The 19,804-nt window shown below is 44.4% G+C and overlaps 2 protein-coding genes and 1 long non-coding RNA gene across 3 annotated transcripts in view; 1 reads left to right on the top strand and 2 right to left on the bottom strand.

Annotated features, from left to right (window-relative positions):
- Positions 1-1,350, bottom strand: part of LOC109888990 (formin-2) — a 61,200-nt gene extending 59,850 nt beyond the window's left edge. Inside the window, exon 1 of the mRNA XM_031823629.1 lies at positions 1,283-1,350. The gene's annotated coding sequence lies outside the window, so the exon portion shown is untranslated. The remainder of the gene's footprint in view (positions 1-1,282) is intronic.
- Positions 1,351-8,715: 7,365 nt separating this feature from the next.
- Positions 8,716-13,017, top strand: LOC109888809 (uncharacterized). Its single transcript, XR_002255211.2, has 3 exons — positions 8,716-10,156; positions 10,327-10,478; positions 12,207-13,017. It is a non-coding gene; the product is annotated as an uncharacterized LOC109888809 (long non-coding RNA).
- LOC109888808 (muscarinic acetylcholine receptor M3) overlaps positions 12,918-19,804 on the bottom strand; it is a 107,036-nt gene continuing 100,149 nt past the window's right edge. The window contains exon 3 of the mRNA XM_020479984.2: positions 12,918-18,006. Coding sequence (XP_020335573.1) covers positions 16,116-17,990 — 1,875 coding nt within the window. The 5' untranslated portion in view covers positions 17,991-18,006 and the 3' untranslated portion in view covers positions 12,918-16,115. The remainder of the gene's footprint in view (positions 18,007-19,804) is intronic.

The following is a 19,804-nucleotide window of genomic DNA, read 5'->3' as shown; positions in this document are numbered from 1 at the left end:
AGGAATGAGAATGAAGATGAAAGAGAGACAGAGTGAGAGAGACAGAGTGAGAGAGAGAGGAATGAGAGTGAATATGAGAGTAGCATTACAAAAATGGAAGAGAGGAAAATAAAACAGGGCAAGAGATTGAGTGAGAGAGAGAAAAAAGGGTGAGGGACAACAGCGGGTGAGGGAGGAGAGCAGGTGAGGGAGGAGAGCAGCGTTGTCAATAGACACGGTTAGAGGTTGACTCTGGTCAAGCTGAATAATGCAGGGTTGCGGGTCCAACCCCAGGTAGAGACAGTGAAAGGGGATGACATGCACGAACCAACCCAGCCACAGTGAGCCTTCTCAAGAGCAGCCTGAGCCCTGGGCACGTGGGGCTCTTATGCAACGCAGTCAGCAGATGGTCTACGCAAGCAGATGTATGTGTGTCACAGAGTGACTGTTTGTAAGGCATGCGTGTGTGTGTGCATACTTTATTTATATGTGATTTTGTGTGCATGTTATGACTGAGTGTTTGTGACAGTGTGTTTATGTGTGTGAGTGTATCTAAGGGGGGAGGTGCACAGCGCAGCCAGAGACAAACGCTCATCTGTTCAGACACAAATCAGCTTTGGTGGCTGAGCAAAAGAAAAGCAGCTCTGATCACATGGCACATCAAGAAAGGAAACATGACAACCCATTGCCTCACAACACAATGTTCAGTCCCTATGGAGATACTGCAACAGGAAGCCCCCCCCCCCACACACACACACACACACACATACACACACACACGATTGCATGTACACACGCAATATTATTTTTTTCTAGTTATGAAAAATTACTAAGCTGTGAAATCTATATTTAAATCCTCAGACTAAGAACCTTACAGCTGAGTGGATTCAGCTGCAAGGGGCATGTGATAAAAATGGCACTGACAGCGCGCTCAATGAACTTTGCTTGGAAAATTATAACCACACAAACATGAGATTACGTCCGAGTGAAGCGTTACTGGGAAAAGGATTTAAACATTTATGAAATCAGTTTCATATGTTTAGGCTGACCATGAGAACTGTTGTCAACATGAGGAAACGCTCAAATATAAAAACATCCAGATATGGAGATAGAGTATAGGGAGGGAGATGGTGGATATTTGATACATAATCCAGAATACATTTGTTTGAATAAATTTGTTCATAATAAACTATCATCCAGTGAGTGATACTAGCCAGTTCAGGCGATCAGCCTTTGATCAGTGTGATATTTGTTGAAACGGCAGCAGTGAAACAATGTAAGTAAGTAAAGGGTTGGTTCTCACATTAAAGGTGACTGTGGCTGGAGTGACAATGTCTTCATGCTGCTCTCTGAAACAGTCACTGAGGGGCTGCAGTAGCCCCAGGCCCAACATACGACAACACAACCTCTCCGCCTCCTCCTCCGTCACTCCCTTCCCCTGCTGCTGCAGACATAGACGCTCCAACAGGGTGTGTCCTAAGGAAGAGAAAGAGAGAGAGACAGAGAGACAGAGGGAGACACAGAGAGGAAGAGGGAGAGAGAACGAGAGAGAGAGAGAGACAGAGAGACAGAGAGGGAGACACAGAGAGGAAGAGGGAGAGAGAGCGAGAGAGAGAGCGAGAGAGATAGCGACAGAGAGAGAGAGACAGCGACAGACAGTGACAGGGAGGGAGAGAGAAAGAAAGAAAGAAAGAAAGAAAGAAAGAAAGAAAGAAAGAAAGAAAGAAAGAAAGAAAGAAAGAAAGAAAGAAAGAAAGAAAGAAAGAAAGAAAGAAAGAAGAGAGAGATAGAGAGAGAGAGAGAGAGAGAGAGAGAGAGAGAGAGAGAGAGAAAGAAAGAAAGAGACATTCATAAAATAGATCTGGGGAAGACACACCGTTATGAAGAAACAGATACTGCAGAGGATATTGATGCGACAGCAGAGGGATTTTTGTAATTGATTGAGATACACGCAGATGTAAAATGAAGAGAGAAACATTTAACATTCAAAGATCTACAGATAGAGAGTGAGATGGTAGATCACAGATTCAGACAAGATAATTAACACCTACATCTACATGTGCAAGCAGCTTCAATAATTGACTCATACGAGTGCAAGCAGTTTCGATAATTGGCACCTACAAGTGCAAGCAGTTTCAAACTTCTAATCTACATCATTATAGAAAATGCTGGAGCAAAAGTATATATGGCTTATATTAGTTATCACTAAGTAGCTAACGTATCACTGTATAATGTTTGTTTTTATAAACTGGGTGGTTTGAGCCCTGAATGTATCTTGGGGGTTTGTTGTATATGGCCAATAGACCACGGTTATGGGCTGTATCCAGGCATTCTGCACTGCGTTGTGGCTAAGAACAGCCCTTAACCATGGTATATTGGCCATATATCCCAACCCTTTATGTTGCAAACATAATTAGAACAGTAAAAATACATGTTTTGTCATACTCGTGGTATATGGTCCCATATGCCACAGCTTTCAGCCAATCAGCATTCAGGGCTTGAACCACCCAGTTTTTGAAAACAAACATTATACGTTGATACGTTAGTTAGATGTAGTACTGCAAAACAGTATTGTGTTACTCCTATTATTTTATAAATACTGTGTTTTTAACTTCTCTGTGCCACATCTATTGGTCCTGAGGTGGCCAAAAGAGGGCACCTTCTTAGAAATCACATGATGGAAGATGCTTTCTGCAAATGCCATGGCTTAACCTTCACATTAACAGCTGGCATTTAAACAGTACTCTAGGCTACCATCAAATTTATCAGAACCATCCTGGTCATTGAGTCATAGGAGGTGGGGAGGAATAATCCTACCACATTGCTCAGCTGTGTATGTTACGAAAGGGATGGCCTAGACAGAGCAAGGGAAGGCCTGGTTTTCTAATCCAGAGAGGTCACAAGTCATGGCAATGTGACCAGAGGAGCTTTGGTGGGGAGACGTAGGCCTACTCCTCTACTGATCCATGTTCTACTGGCAGGAGATTCAATTAAAACAGTCAAACTAATCATCTATAATGCTATTATATGCATGTTATGACTCAAATTAGCTAGAACACGTGAGCCAACTGCAAATAACGCCAAAGGTCAATTACTTAGGACTAATAACAAAGAAATGTAAATTAACGCCGCACGACGCTGCAAAGTCGTTTTTTTCAACGTTGTGATACAAAACTTCTTCTTGTCCTTGCAATGGATGTTTTTTAGATTATGATCAGGTAAGGATAGTTCAAAGCTATTTTAGGCTTATCTAAGCAGTGTGATTAAAGAACATGAAGAAATCAAAATGTTTGTTAAAATGCGACTTTGCTCTCTGTTCAATAGCCAACCCTCTTTTAGATAGACAGACAGTATGATGATGAACAACCTTATCCAAAGAAACTGTATTTTTGTTGCCTTTAAAGTGTGACAAAGATGAACACAAACAACAACAGCACCAGCAAAGAATCCCCTCAGTCTAAAGGCTAGTGACCCCTGTCCCTATTGATATTCTCTAAAACAGATCCATGTCACATGACTGAGTGCTCCAATAGCTGAGGCAAACCAGGGCCAGACTGGATAACAAGATGGTCTGGTTGATAAAATGATAAACTGATAATCAAGTTTGACAGCTCAATCCTGGGCAAGACAGCAACCTACCACTGTATCAAGGAATGATCTGAATATCTAGCTACAGTTCAGCTGTGCAAATGTGAAGAGGTTCAATCAAATTTGATTTATCACAGACTTTACCGTGAAATGCTTCCTTATGAGCCCTTTCCCAACAATGCAGCTCTAAAAAGTAATACAAACATTCTGTGAGTGTGGGTGTGTGTAGCCCTCTCAAGACAGTTGAGCAAAGAACGGCATTGCCATGGGTGAGTGATCATTTTCACAATCAGCACTGCTGCGGGAGCAAGGAGCTGAAACAGCTGAGCCCCAGACCATCAGCCTTCTGTAGTCTAATAATTCTGAGGAGGATATCCATGTCAACATATTGCTCCATAAGGTACATCACAGTATGTTCTTACAGGGGTTGATATTCAAATTCAATATAACAGTATAATTACAGAAATACATTTATATCTATTGGTCCTATATTTATAAATACACAATGGTTATTTTACATGATGATAATTATCATTACACACTCACATTACACATATTATCATTACACACTCACATAATCCCTGTTTGGCAAAAAGGCTCAATGCCCAAAATGATGGCTTACTACAACCAGCCTTCCATGGATTCCCAGCCATAATAGGCCTAAATTATTATCTAACCAACATATTTACCCCATTTATGCCAATGTTACCCTGTAACTCATGTAGCACCTCTATGCTCAGTCACTTACCAGAGAAGACATCTTGATTTGGCCCTGTGGTGGTGTTCTGGACACCTGAGAGGCGTAGTCTGGTGCCTAGGGTCAGACTAGCCCCTGGGATGCCTCTCTCTGACCCCCCATGCTCCTGGAGGTCAGCGGCATCCTCATGCCTAGCTCTGAGGCCTTCCAGATCCTTGGACCAGTCTGCAGAATGACTGAGAGGCCCGGCGATACTGCAGGACCTTTGCCTGGTGGTCCTCCACAGCTGGGCCTTGTGGCCCCCATACCCTGCCCCAGAGCCTGGCCCCATCCTACGGGGGATAAGGGGGCTTTGGCTGGGGGAGCCTATGGGGGATGTCAACTGCCTGGTGGTGGTCTTCACGTAGGAAGGGTGGATGGGAGGATAGGGCTTGACAGTGGAGGTAGTGGAGGACGTCCTTCTGGAAAGGGCTCTTTTAGAACTGTCAGCCGTCAGCAGAGAGACAGAATAGCTACTCTTCCTCCTGCTCATAGACGGGAAGTCTCTCCCCCTGTCCCCCTCCTCCCTCTCCACAGTCAGGTCCATGTTACTGACACTTCTGGGTGACCCTGAGGTCGTTCCCAACCTGATGCACCTGACCCCCTCGATGGTGCTACCCCCCTCATCAAAGCTCTGGCTCTGAGTCAGCTGGGAGGTCACCACCGGACTCTCCAGGTCGTCCTGGGGCTCCTCTGCGCTCTCATAGGATGTGGTGGTGGCGGTGGTGTCTGGGAAGCTGTAGGTGCTGGTGGTTTTGGGCAGAGGGCTTCCACTGCTCCTCTCGGTGTCGAAGGCAGCCGAGGAGGGGCCACTGTCACTTGGTGAACCTAAATCTGACTCCTCCCCAGATGCAACACCTCCCTCTGCCCCTGACTGTCCAAGCTCAGCACTTTGGTCTGGTCCTACAGTATCAGTAACAACAGGTGTCTCATCCACCTGTCCCTTGTCCAGGTCTGGCTCCTGAGTGGAGGCTACCTCTTGTGTGTCAGTGGGGTCAGGGGCTAGGGGTTCAACATCACCATCGGAGATGGGGGAGGTGACCCCCTCAGCCAAAGGGACAGTGACCCTATCCAGGACCCCGTCAGAGGTCCCATGCTGCTCCCTAATAGCCTGCTGGATGTCCGACAGTAGATCTTCATGATCAGCCGCAGCAGAGTGGAAGCTGTAGAGGTCCCCGTCTGATCCTGAACTAATCCTCTGGCCCTCGTCCTCCGGCCCTGATGTTGTCAAGTGGCCTTGTTCTGGCTCACCATCCGACATCATTCCCAGGTCATCTGCCGAGAGGCTGCTGTTGACCCCACCAGTCTCCTCCAGCTGGGATCCCTTGCTGTCCAGGATATCCTCCTTGGACAACCCCTTCGCCTTCGACAGACTCTTCCTGAGCCGCATACTGGAAAACACAGAGCTTTTGGATTCCGATTTGGATTTCTTCTTGCCGGCATCTCCCCCTTTGGATTTCTTGCCTTTATTAGAGCACTCCGGTTCTCTGTCCTCGGCTCCCCCATCACAGGGGGCGTCTCCCCCTACCACCTTCCTCTGCTTGGCCTCCTGGTTCCCCATGTTCCTAAACAGGCGGACTCCCTTGGCGATCAGGCCATGCTGCTGGGGCTGTTTCTCATGGTTTGCTGAACTGGTTCTCCGGGAGCTCAGCACTAATCCCTGCCTGCTCGTCGGTGTCAGGAGCAGCTGTGAGGATGCTGCTGCTGAGAGGAGGCTGACAGACTCACTGTCTCCCTCCCCCTCCCTGCTCCTATCTGCTCGCTCTGCTTTGTTGCATAACGGGCTGCTGGATGAGCGACCCAGTCGAGCATGCTCAATGCGAGGCTCCTCCCCGTCCAGAGAAGGCGGAAGCGGATGGTGAGTATGATGTTGTTGTTGTTGCTGTCTGCGGAGCAGGTTAGTCACACTACTCTTCCTCCTGTCTTTAAACGCTGTGGTGAAGAAGCTCTCCTTCAGGAAAGGTACCTGGGTCTCTACAGTCTGAATGGTCTGCATCCTGACTGCAGGAGGGTACAAGCTGGACAGTCTAAATTAACAACAGAGAGAGTGGAAGTATTCAGTAGCCATTCAGGCAGTTTATATTGAAACATAATTCTTTACAGTAAGATCAGAGGCACTTTGGTTTCAATGGAGCCTATCAGGAAGACTGAAAAAAAAAATCCAAGGCAAAATTCCTATTCAAATCATGTTTTGTCATGTAATATAGTTAGACCCTAATCTATGCTTTCAAAGTGTCTGCTAATGCCATTATCACTAATCCATCATCTGGAGGAAAAATATAATATAATAATAGCTCTCTGGTTTGTGCTACAACAGCCTTATAAACATTTCATATCCATTGTGGTGTTTACCCGTTATAAACCTAGTATTTAACACTGCCTTGTTTTTTCTCATGTTTTATTCTCCTGGGTATTCCCTGTACTGTTACAAATATGTCAGCAGTTGTTTGCGTCATGTCTATAATCCCAGTGGGAATATGATTCAAGTAATCAGTTCCAATCTCTACAGCCTACATATCTATGAATAGCTGTGTGTTTAGTCTGTGTATTAGTACACTGAACAAAAATATAAACACAACATGTAAAGTGTTGGTCCCATGTTTCATGAGCTGAATTTTTTTCCCCCAGAAATGTTCCATAGGCACAAAAATCTAATTTCCTTCAAAGTGTGTACACAAATTTCCCTGTTAGTGAGTATTTCTCCTTTGGTAAGATAATCCATCCACCTGACAGGTGTGGTATATCAAGAAGTGATTAAACGGCATGATCATTACACAGGTGTACCTTGTGCTGGGGACAAAAGGCCACTCTAAAATGTGCAGTTTTGTCACACAACACAATGCCACAAATGTCTCTCATGTTTTGAGGGCCGTGCAGGAATGTCACTGACTGCAGGAATGTTTACCAGAGCTGTAGCCAGATAATCGAATGTTAATTTCTCGACCATAAACAGCCTCCAACGTAGTTTTAGAGAATCTGGCAGAATGTCCAACCGGCCTCATGTCCAGAATGTCCAACAGGGGGGGGGGGGGGGGGGGGGGGGAATTGTTGCAACAATCTAAGAAATTGTTGCAACAATCTAAGAAATTGTTGCATGTTGCATTTATATTTTTATTCAGTATATAACTATGACCCTGAACTAACACATCTTCCACAGTGACATCTTCAGTACTGTACAGTAGGTCCATGTAGCTAAATATTTATTCCAGGGTATTCTGTTGATTCTTATCATTTAGACACTGTAATCAATACATCTAATTCAAACAGTGATTACTAGTTGAACATTGGGTGTGGCTCATTGGTAGATCATTTCTGGAGAATGCTTGGCAAGAAAATGGCCACCACGGTACATCTATCAATGATCAGCATTTGAACTCAGATGTGCAATGCATATATGTTTACCTGAGAATAATACTTTTCAACTTAATTATTTTAACAAATGTATGCAACTTCACTACTTTAAGATTCACTTTCTTGATTATTAATATGAATTATTATCTGTGTAGTAATAGAACAGAATGACTAGATTAGGCCTACCGTAGACTGTGATACAGTATAGTCCAACCAATTAAATACTTGCCCAGTAAACTGTTTAAGCAATTTATCACTAACAAATGTCTGCACAAAGTCGTAAGGCTACTGTTTATCTTCCAACATAGAACAAAATACATTATCACATTGGGCCAAAAGGAAAATCTGCTAAACGGTTTACATGAATAAGATACAAGTTATACATACCTTCAGTTCAATATATATAATAGCAGTCACTCTACAACCACAGGAGAGAAGAGAAAGTCCTTTCCTGAGTGTTTTTTCTCCAGTTTTGAGTGGAACACAATCAAGTGTTTGTAATCTCCACTGGGCTGCTCCTCTTCCTCGGTCACATGAAGAAGTGGTACTTATCATCACATGTCCTGATCCTGGTCATACTCAACCTCACTCTGCTCCTCCTTCACAACACACAACAACATCCTGCTGTTACTAGGAACACAGCCTGCTGACAGGCAAACTATTTCATTATGATGTGATTAGCACTAATGCTAATGCCTAACACATTTTCCAATACAAACCATGTGGTCGTACCACAGTAATGCACTGAATGTATACATATAATTGTATTATAATGCCCCCCCCCCCCCCCCCAAAAAAAGAAATGCAGCGGACATACAGTCAGTCAGCCGGTATCATATTTTAGTATAGTTTAGATGACTGTATCCAACATCTCTTGATGTTTTAATTGGGGTGAAACGTGTAATATACATGTACTTATTTGTCATATAATTGCAAGGTGAGATCAGAAAGCTGGAGTCTTTTAATCTGTACATTGGAAGTATTTCAGAGTGTTTGCTCTCTGAAACGTAATGAATAAAAACGTTTAACTTGTACAGAGAATATAATATAGAATATAATAATATATGCCATTTAGCAGCTGCTTTTATCCAAAGCGACTTACAGTCATGCATGTCATGCATGGGTGGTCCTGGGAATCGAAACCACTCTTCTGGCATTACAAGCAGCATGCTCTACTAACTACACAGGACCACTTTCATTAGTGATGAGATCTCTTGTTTATAATTATACAATTACTAATTGATGGACAATTTCCGATCTTCATTGTTCAGATCATTTTGGATGTTTTGCTCAACCCTAAATGTAATAGTTCAACTCCAGTATACTCAGTTAGTTGAGAGGTGTGATTTAGTTTCAAGCTCTGGGTATAGTACTGTGTCATGTGTAATAAATCCACACAGTCACCAAGGAGACTAGTGTTTCCACACATGTTTAATGTTGGCTCTGAATAAAAAAACATCTTCTGCCTGTGACAAGAGAAAAGAAGGGATCAACATCATCCTTTTCATCCATAATCCACACATGAACACTTGAAATAATACAATGGATGTGATAATGTACTCCTTTGTAAGCCTCTGTGCTCAGCTTTGCTTTAAATTTCATTTATAAATTTAGTAGGAGTTGTCTTATATTCTTTAACATTAGAAACTGCATCAATATTCTCTAAGTATAGGTTTCTCAGAGACCTCTAAGTCATCATGCTCCAATAAAGTTATTAGGTCAATATCGACCTGTATACACTGAACCATCAAGTGGTGAGGATATATTTGGACATGTGTGTTGGGTCTGCATCTGAAATAGCACCACATTCCCTATGGGTCCTGGTCAAAGGGAGTGCACTATACAGGGTATAGGGTGCCATTTCCGATGCAGCCTAGGTGTAACAGCAGATCTGTAATGTGTTCGTGTCCGGCATAGCGGCCCTTGGCCATGAGCTTGTTGACCTGGGTCTCAGTAATGTCACAACGCTCCTCTACCTCATCCAGCTTATGCTGCACCTTCCTGAACTTAGACATGTGGGAGTTGGATGGTTCCTCCTTGGAGGGGGAGAAAGTGAGAGGGAGAGAGGAAGAGGATACAAGAACAGGTAAGGAGGGAGAAAACCAGATAAGAACAATGTAATGATTCTCCTTATACAGTGAGTATTTGACTGCAAGTCTACTGTGACTCAATGGTTCCTCAGCCTGCCTCCTGTAGGTCTTCACTTTCAACTTCAACTTGTCCACCAGGTCCTGCAGTCTGCTGACGATTTTCTTGTCTTTCGCAGTCTGTGTGAGATAATAGTCAAAGCTCACAAGTCATGTGTGTATGTTTGTGTGAGTGTGTGTGTGAGTGAGAGTGTGTGCAGGTGTTTCTCTTACCTTGTAGGTGAGCTCCTTGACTCTGTGCTCATACTTGCAGACTCTCTTGACAGCATCCACACCTCCTCTCTGCTCGGTCTCCACCTCAGTCTCAAAATCACCCACCTGTAGCACAGGGGACATGGACACAATGTTTGAGAAGGTGTAATCAATACTCAATCAAATTATATATACTGGCTTTTATACTTGGCATCATAACCATCATTATCACCAAGATATTATTTGGTATCTGTACCGGCCAGAGAAATGCTATATTCTTCAATATAATGTGCTACAATTGAACATAAAACTCATCATACCTACATTCTCCAGAAGGGAGTCCTCTCAGATGTTTGCCTGGGGTTGTAGACTACCATACAAGCCACATTATGAGGATTCACATCAGTGATATGCTTCTTGGTCTTCTCCTCTGCGTTCCTGGCCTCCTGGATGATGTCGTCCACCTCACCTTGCACTGTCACCAGGTCAGTCTGCAACTTCTTCTTGGTGTTCAGAAGTCTGGTGTACTGGAGGAATAATAATTTATTAATGATGAGTTGAAACTCAAGATAATCTCAAGAGAACATAAAGTACAAGTCACATGATGGAAGCAGCAGGGTAGCCTAGTGGTTAGAGCGTTGGACTAGTAACCTGAAGGTTGCAAGTTCAAACCCCGAGCTGACAAGGTACAAATCTGTCGTTCTGCCCCTGAACAGGCAGTTAACCCACTGTACCTAGGCCGTCATTGAAAATAAGAATTTGTTCTTAACTGACTTGCCTAGTTAAATAAAGGTAAAAATAAAATAAAATGAAACAGGGAACTGGAAATGGCTTTTCACTTGTGTTAGCTGTGAGTGCAGAGGTCCCACATGCTTGTTTGCGTCTACCAGCTTGTGCTCGCCCACTTTGAGGCCTCTCTCTGTCTGCTCCAGAACAACTTCTCAATCTCAGCCACCATCAGAGAGTTCCTGCGGTCAACCATGGTGGCCTGCTCCTTCATGTCTTCAGCGGCATGCTGGGACAACGACATATAGGGACCACAGTGCATTCTAGAACTCACAGAACTCAAGGAAGACCCTAGAGTAACTGGCCAAACCATCATTTCTGCTACTCGCAGAATAAATTATTTAAGTCAAGAAAGTCATGATTTGCTACTGATCAAGACAATTCCCTCACTATTTTTCAGTTTTTTTTAACCTGATGTCATGGCTTTTGTACCTTGAGCTGTCAATAGACATTCCTGTTTTTGGGCCTTGGTGGTCTTCCTGTTGGAGTGCCTCAGCTGGATATCTATCTTGTTCAGGTCTCCCTCCATCTTCTTCTTCACTCTCATGGCGTCGTTTCTGCTGTGGACCTCAGAGTCCAGAGTGCTCTGCATGGACTCTGCCAACCTCTGGCTCTTTCGCTTTATCTTCTCCATCTCCTCGTCCTTCTCCGCCAGCTTCCTGTCCACCTCTTTACCTACTCCATCTCCTCGTCCTTCTCCGCCAGCTTCCTGTCCATCTCACTCTTTATCTTCTCCATCTCCTCGTCCTTCTCCGCCAGCTTCCTGTCCACCTCTTTACCTTCTCCATCTCCTCGTCCTTCTCCGCCAGCTTCCTGTCCACCTCACTCTTTATCTTCTCCATATCCTCGTCCTTCTCCGCCAGCTTCCTGTCCACCTCTCTTTTGATGTGGTTAAGCTCCAGCTGCAGGATATTGGACTCCTCATACTCTAGTTTACCATGAATGGACAAAGCAAAGTAGTTGTTTAAATGTGTTTATACAGCATTTTCAACCTGTAACAGTTTAATGTGTTTATACTTATGGAACAGCAGTGGGATCTACCTCAGCCTCTTCCAGAGCGGTCTGGATCTCACTTCTCTGTCTACACAGTTTTATTTGCTTTCTCCAGCTCACGGATGCTCTTGCCAGTCTCTCCGATCTGTTCAGTCAAGTCAGCGATCTCCTCTGCACACAAACACAACATTGGTTTATAATAAGGAGATTTTCAGGAGAGGAGATTTTCATTTTGCTCATGTTGCAGATTTTTTTTCTTTTCTCCCTTTTCAGGGTCTCCAGCTGATCCTCCTCATAGGAGTTCTTGATCTTGAAGAGCTCAGTGTTGAGAGATCAAGAATACTTCTGAGCTCCTTCCAGCTCAGCTTGGCACCCCTCAAAATGTTGCTTCCACTCTGCCAGATCTTATCAAAGTTTCTCTGCATCTTGTCCAGGTTGGCGGACTAGGCGTTGGCCCTCTGCACATCAATCATGAGGTCCTCCACCTCTCCCTGCAGCCTCTGCTTGGTCTTCCCCAGAGAGGCCCACTTTGAGTTCACTGCCTCAACAGTTTCCTCAGCCTCCTGCAGACGATTATGGTGGTTGAGTGCGCTGCGGCGGAAGCGTTCACAAAAGATTTGCGCTACGGAGGAGCATGCATGGTTGCCATGAAGACCAATGAAGAATTTCAACATAACAAAATGCAATGCAAGGATGTTCAGAAGCAAAACACATTATGCATACTTATTAAACTACATCTAACTGTTTGTTGAGTGTTAGGCCTATGGAAAGTGTTACATTTTGACAACGTGGAAAGTGTTCCTGTCTGAAAGTGAATATGTAAGCTGCTTCTCCCACTAACGTGCTGATGCATATTGTTACTGGAGATACTATTGATGACAATCTACAGTGTATTAACTGGTATGCTCCTACTAATCTGCTAAGACATTAAGAGATACTTGTTCCCCAAAAAAATCCATCATCATCTGTTTAAAGTGTTCCTTATACTGTAAATTGTACAGTAGGCCTACGGTGCTGCACTGCATTGGCGTCTTCTTCATTATTGTGTGATTGCAAATTTCACTTAGATACTGGAGGAATACAATGATTTCATAAACATTCAAATTAACATGTTTTTGAGCTGTAAATATGATACACACCATATCTGTCAATAAAAATATTTTTTGTTTATTCACTTATAACATGGGTACGATTAGCATAATTGAAATGTAACAAAAAACAATAAAAGTTATAGTTTGCTATTAATTTGATCTTACTTCAGGTACTGTAGTTCACATCCCAAACAAACACCTCACTTTATCAGGAGTATAGTAACACTGTATCACATATTGAAAGTAGAAGAAATATCCATTGGCAGTTCAGACACTGAATAATTTCTCTCATTTTTCATCTTTATCTGGCTTACATACCCCACTGGGTAACACTTTATAATAATGTTCCTGTCTGAACATTATTATAAAGTGTTACCCCACACGGTAGCATTCTGACATTCTTCTCAATATCACATAGTCATCACTCAACATGCCTGTGATACATGTATGTTATTCGCTTTCACTATCCATTTACAAACCTAAGTGTAATACATACACTTAAACAGCAAAATCCATACACAAAAAGAAGCCGGGTTGTTAATATTTTCTTTTTAGAATGATATTCATCCGGTTCTGGCCTGAAGCATGGTGCATCACATAGTATGACAATACATTTTAAAATGGAGCTATTCCATTGTTTTAGCACTGGGTATTATTAAAAACATGTAGACAAATCACCTTAAATCACACTGTTTGCACGGTCAAATAACTTGATGGGAATCACTGGCTTTGTGACGTAAGATGAAAAGAGCACCACTTTTCAGCTCCATATGCCATATGTAGCAGGCCTAAACTAGTCTAACCATCCATATGCCATATGTAGCAGGGATAAACTAGTCTAACATTCCATATGCCATATGTAGCAGGCCTAAACTGGTCTAACCATCCATATGCCATATGTAGCAGGGCTAAACTAGTCTAACCATCCATATGCCATATGTAGCAGGGCTAAACTAGTCTAACATTCCATATGCCATATGTAGCAGGCCTAAACTGGTCTAACCATCCATATGCCATATGTAGCAGGCCTAAACTGGTCTAACCATCCATATGCCATATGTAGCAGGCCTAAACTAGTCTAACCATCCATATGCCATATGTAGCAGGCCTAAACTAGTCTAACCATCCATATGCCATATGTAGCAGGCCTAAACTAGTCTAACCATCCATATGCCATATGTAGCAGGCCTAAACTAGTCTAACCATCCATATGCCATATGTAGCAGGGCTAAACTAGTCTAACCATCCATATGCCATATGTAGCAGGCCTAAACTAGTCTAACCATCCATATGCCATATGTAGCAGGCCTAAACTAGTCTAACCATCCATATGCCATATGTAGCAGGGCTAAACTAGTCTAACCATCCATATGCCATATGTAGCAGGGCTAAACTAGTCTAACCATCCATATGCCATATGTAGCAGGGCTAAACTGGTCTAACCATCCATATGCCATATGTAGCAGGGCTAAACTGGTCTAACCATCCATATGCCATATGTAGCAGGGCTAAACTGGTCTAACCATTTTCTTTTAAGTTTCTTACCTATTCTCAGCTATGGGAGAATCTCTGTTGGATTTCCTAGATTCCTCTCTTCTGTCTTCTCCTCACCTCCTTTAGAAAAAGCTCATAGAGAATTGAGGCGAGGCAAGATGAGAATGTGGAAACATGACGCTGATATGAAATGAAATGAGACTCTCCTCTCTCTAATGCATCATCATGCAAATTATGTTTACAGAGGTGGAATCCCAAAATACCAGTGTAAAGTGTTAAACATGTAGCGAGTTGAACTAGACATTTTATAGATGAAAGGATAAGTAACACATCCTTTTTTAAATGTGTGCATGCTTTTCTACTCTGAGAAAACAACTGCTGTTTCAAAGGGTGTGTGGCAGATTTCAAAACTCTTCCGTGTAAGGATGCAGCTGAGCATCCTCTGAATTGAAACTCTCCTACCACTTTTCGGTTTCCGTGTCACCGAGGAGAGGAGGGCAGAGGACTGGAGGACAGACAGATCCAAAACGGAATCTCCCACTGTCTTATGGACCCACAACAGCATTTCCCTGATGGAAGTAAGCTGGAAGTTACTAGAGTGTAGAATTCTATTCATCCAGCAGATGCTGCTCTGGCACTGCTAAATCCTCTAGGAGCTAGAGACTTCATCTAGAGACCACAGACCAATCTTTTACTTAGGGAATTACATTTGGCCAGCCAGTGAGAAGAAATGGAGAAACCTTTTCAAATATTATTTCAAATATAATCAAAACATTACAATTCATAATGACCAATCTCTTTAGCGTACAATTAATCATTAGGTATCAAGTTAGAAATATCATATTACCATTACTCAAAAACCTCGGGTACATTAACAACAACTGAATAAATTGATGCACTTACTGTCTCCAGCATGTAAACCACAACTCACATTGAACACAATACCAGCTCACTGAGGTACTCAGAAATATTTTCAGACTGGCTCACAATCTATAGACGAAAATCTATAGACCAATTTATTACACAAAAATAACCATCAACTTTGAAACACCGGTTGTCACAAATAGGACACCGTTTTGTTTTAAATTCTCTCATTTTATAAGACACAAGAAAGCTATAACCAAGTTGAAGGCAATGTACAGAAGTCAGAGTAAAAAATAACAAAAACATCTAGCTCAGCCAAAAGGGAGCTCAAAATCAATACGATGCAGTCTATTGACGCACAATGTTTTGGACTTGTCTTTCAATGCGATATAACAGATGTACAGTTTACTTAGAAAACCCCAACTGCTCTGTACGATACAGCTCTACCACTGAGAAGAAAATGGTAAGAAATGGAAAACCCCAAATCCATAACACATATTATAACATATTATCTCCCTAGGTATCAATTGCACTTTGAATTGTCCCCTCATTGCATTTTAAGCCCTTGTTCTATTGGTTTTCACTGTCAGTCCTTTCAGCTGCACTTCTCTGAAATGCTGAGAACTGTTACAATCTAGAGGAAGCTTTCACCACGGGAGCTCTCTTGAAGAAACAGAGGAATATGTCACTGTGGAGGTCGTGGCTCCACAGAGAACATCAGACACCACAGCAACAATATGGCCGCCTCCCTGGGAATCTCTGTGCAGTTAAAAACCACAGACAGAACCTTTAGGATGCCTCATCCATCCACTGTCCTGTTAGATCCCAGACTCATCATCATTAACATCATTATCATCATCATCATCACCAGATGCCCACTGGGTCTATATCCCGCTACGTTGAGTCTTTAGGAATTCTCCTGTGGAACACTACAGACTGCCGTTCCTGGAACTGCTGCTTCCTCCGCCGCTTGCGCTGGTCCCAGCGACAGAGCAGTATCATCTTGAAGGTGGTGCGGAAGGTCTTGTTGCACAGAGCGTAGCACATGGGGTTGACGGTGCTGTTGACGTAGCACAGCCAGTAGCCCAGCGCCCACAGAGCCTCGGGGATGCAGCCATTACAGAAGGTGTTGACTAGCACCATGATGTTGTAGGGTGTCCATGTGATGATGAAGGCAAACAGGATGGCGCTGAGGGTCTGTGCCGCCTTCTTCTCCTTCACCAGAGACATGCGCTTGCGCTTGGTGATCTGCGTCCTTGCCCTGGAGGCAAATCTCTTGGCTAGAGCTGCGTCTTTGAAGGAGATGGGCGCCGAGGGTGATTTGGTGGTGGTGGCAGAGGAGCCAGAGAGCAGCCCCACTCTGGTGGCCTGGAGGGCAGGCATGGACTGGACTTTGGATATCCGGGAGGGGAAGCGTTGGTGGTAGCTGCTGTTGTCTGTGTTGGCCCCATCAGGGGTGGTAGTAGTGGTGGTGGTAGAGAGGCCATCCCGGCTGTCCTCCTCCCCCCTTAGGGGGTCCTCTTCTGAGGCTAGATCCAGGTCCTCGCAGGAGGTGAGGTGGGAGTTGACGGCTGCCTTCATCCCCGGCAGGTTGAGGACTATGGAGAAGATGGCGTGGTCCTGAGGCATCATCCCTCTACCGTTTCCCTCCTCGTCCTCAGACGAGCCTGAGTGGTCCACTGACAGCCTGGCATTGTTGTTGTTCCAGCTGTCGCTGCTGCTGTGGTCAGCGTCCCCTTCCCCAGGCCGGGTGCTGCCAGGCCTCCAGGAGCGCATCATGGGCCAGCAGTGGAATCGTGTGGCCAGCGCCCGGCCAGGGCTCTTTCTCTGGGAGGACTGGGTCAGCTCGTAGCTGCTGCAGCTCCTGGCACTACCAGCCTGGTGGTGGACGAAGTGAGCCCTCTCCCCTCCCCTGCCTCGGCTCCCTGAGCCCTGCAGGCCAGCCAGCTCCTGCGCGCGGTTCTGTGTCTCCCTGTAGATACGCCAGTAGAGCACACTCATAATAGTGACAGGCAGGTAGAAGGCAGCCATGGCCGTGCAGAATGTAATGATGGGCTCTGAGAGGAACTGGATGTAGCACTTATCAGGGGGCACTGTGCGCTCCCCCACAAAGTACTGCCAGAACAGGATGGCTGGGGCCCAAAGGACCAGGGACACGAACCAGGCCAGGCCAATCATCAGGACAGCCCGCCGTGTGGTCCGCTTGGCGCGGTAGGTGAGGGGCCGGGTGATGGAGAAGTAACGGTCAAAGCTGATGACCAGCAGGTTCATGACGGATGCGTTACTGGCCACATAGTCAATAGCCAGCCACAGGTCACAAGCCCAGTTGCCCAGGGCCCACTGGCCCATGATGATGTAGGTGGTGTAAAGGTTCATGGAGATGACCCCGATGATGAGGTCAGCCACGGCCAAGCTGAGCAGGAAGTAGTTGTTGACAGTCTTGAGCTGGCGGTTGACCTTGAAGGATACCACCACCAGGATGTTGCCAATGATGGTGACCAGGGACAGGAGGCCAGTGAGGAAGACAATGAGGACCACCTGCCACACTGTGTGACCCCCCAGAGGGTCGTAGGTCAGAGAGGTCACCGTCTCATTGAGTGAGCCTGTGAGGTTGAAGAGGCCACTGAGGAAGGAGTCCTTGTGATCCGGGCTGGTTAGCTCTGGCCAGGGGTCCCTGTGGAGAGTGTTGGTGTCTGGGTAGATGATGCCCATTCCTGGGGAGCTGATGGTCAGGTAGAGGCCAGGGTCTGTGCTGTTGGAGCTCATCATGAAGTCCTGGCATATTCTGGGGAGAACACAGAAAGAGATAGATTACTACAGTATACTGAGAACAGTACAATATACAGCAGGTGAGGCTAATAGAACAGTTTTTCACATTTACTGTAGGTGGACTGGCTGTTAAAGAGATTACTCACTTTTCTAGACAAACGAGATTGTTTGTAAACAATTTCTAATCATACGTTTTGTGTTTAACCTTTGCAATTTTTTCCCCAGTTACGCTACACGTAAGTAATTTAGCTTTTGAAGATTAAAGTCACGTGAAGTTTTTTGTAGGAGTGTCCATTACAAAAACAGTCCTCTGATCTTGCAAATTGCCAGAACAGTAGCGCAGCACAACATGCCATCATGTGATACATCCACAGCCTCAATCTGATTGCAAGGAGCATCTTTAAAAACACAATTACAGTAACGCTGTAAACAACACCAAGGCTTGAACACATCTCCTGTCAGACTGCTGGTGTGACTTAGCATACAGGTGGTAGCCTTTATTTCAATTCAGCTCCTGTGTCTCAGTAAAATACATCACAGTCCTTTCCGACCACCATTCATGGCCTGTCTGTTAATCTCACTGATAGGATAGAGAACAGAACATTACAGGCTCTCTCGCCCAAGGACAGCCACGGCCAGTGAGTGTTAGAAGAGGTACCTCCCCTGCCCAGAATAACACAAATATGTGCACACAAATACACACACCAACGCGCACGCATAATACAGATAAACACTACAGAATTATAGAGGGAAATATTTAAGCTCTATTTCAAGATATATGAAAAGATGATTCTAACATGACCTTTACAGGGATAATGAAAAAAACAACCATTTTAAGTCAACTCAAATTTTATTTGTCACATGAACCGAACACAACAGGTGTAGACAAATGTAAGTAAATGTAAGTAAATGCTTACTTACAAGCCCTTAACAAACAATGCAGTTTAAAGAAAAATACCTTAAAAATAAAAAATAAAGTAACAAATCATTAAAGAGCAGCAGTAAAATAACAATAGCAAGGCTATATACAGGGGGTACCTGTACAGAGTCAATGTGCTGGGGCACCATTTAGTCGAGGTAGTTGAGGTAATATATACATGTAGGTAGAGTTATTAAAGTGACTTATGTATAGATAATAACAGAGAGTAACAGCAGGGTAAAAGAGGGGGGAGGCAATGCAAGTAGTCTGGGTAGCCATTTGATTAGATGTTCAGTAGTCTTATGGATTGGGGGTAGAAGCTGTTAAGATGCCTCTTGGGCTTAGACTTGGAGCTCCGGTACAACTTGCCGTGCGGTAGCAGAGAGAACAGTCTATAACTAGGGTGGCTGGAGTCTTTGACAATTTTTAAGGTCTTCCTCTGACACCGCCTGGTATAGAGGTCCTGGATGGCAGGAAGTTTGGCCAGTGATGTACTGGGCCGTATGCACTACCCTCTGTCGTGTCTTGCGGTCGGATGCTGAGCAGTTGCTATACCAGGCAGTGATGCTCTCGATGGTGCAGCTATAGAATCTTTTGAGGATTCGAGGACAAAATCTTGAAACAAATCTTTTCACTCTCCTGAGGGGGAATAGGTTTAGTCTTGACCTCTTCACGACTGTCTTGGTGTGCTTGGACCATGTTAGTTTGTTGGTGATGTGGACGCCAAGGAACTTGAGGCTCTCAACCTGCTCCTCTACAGCCTCGTCGATGAGAATGGAGGCATGATCGGTCCTCCTTTCCTGTAGTCCACAATCATATCCTTAGTCTTGATCATGTTGAGGGAGAGGTTGTTGTCCTGGCACCACACGGCTAGGTCTCTGACCTTCTCCTTATA

The sequence above is a fragment of the Oncorhynchus kisutch genome, linkage group LG4 (genome assembly GCF_002021735.2).
Source record: "Oncorhynchus kisutch isolate 150728-3 linkage group LG4, Okis_V2, whole genome shotgun sequence".
Lineage (NCBI taxonomy): Eukaryota > Metazoa > Chordata > Actinopteri > Salmoniformes > Salmonidae > Oncorhynchus > Oncorhynchus kisutch.
Note: the sequence above shows the minus strand (reverse complement) of the source record. Positions and strands in the feature narration are given on the sequence as shown.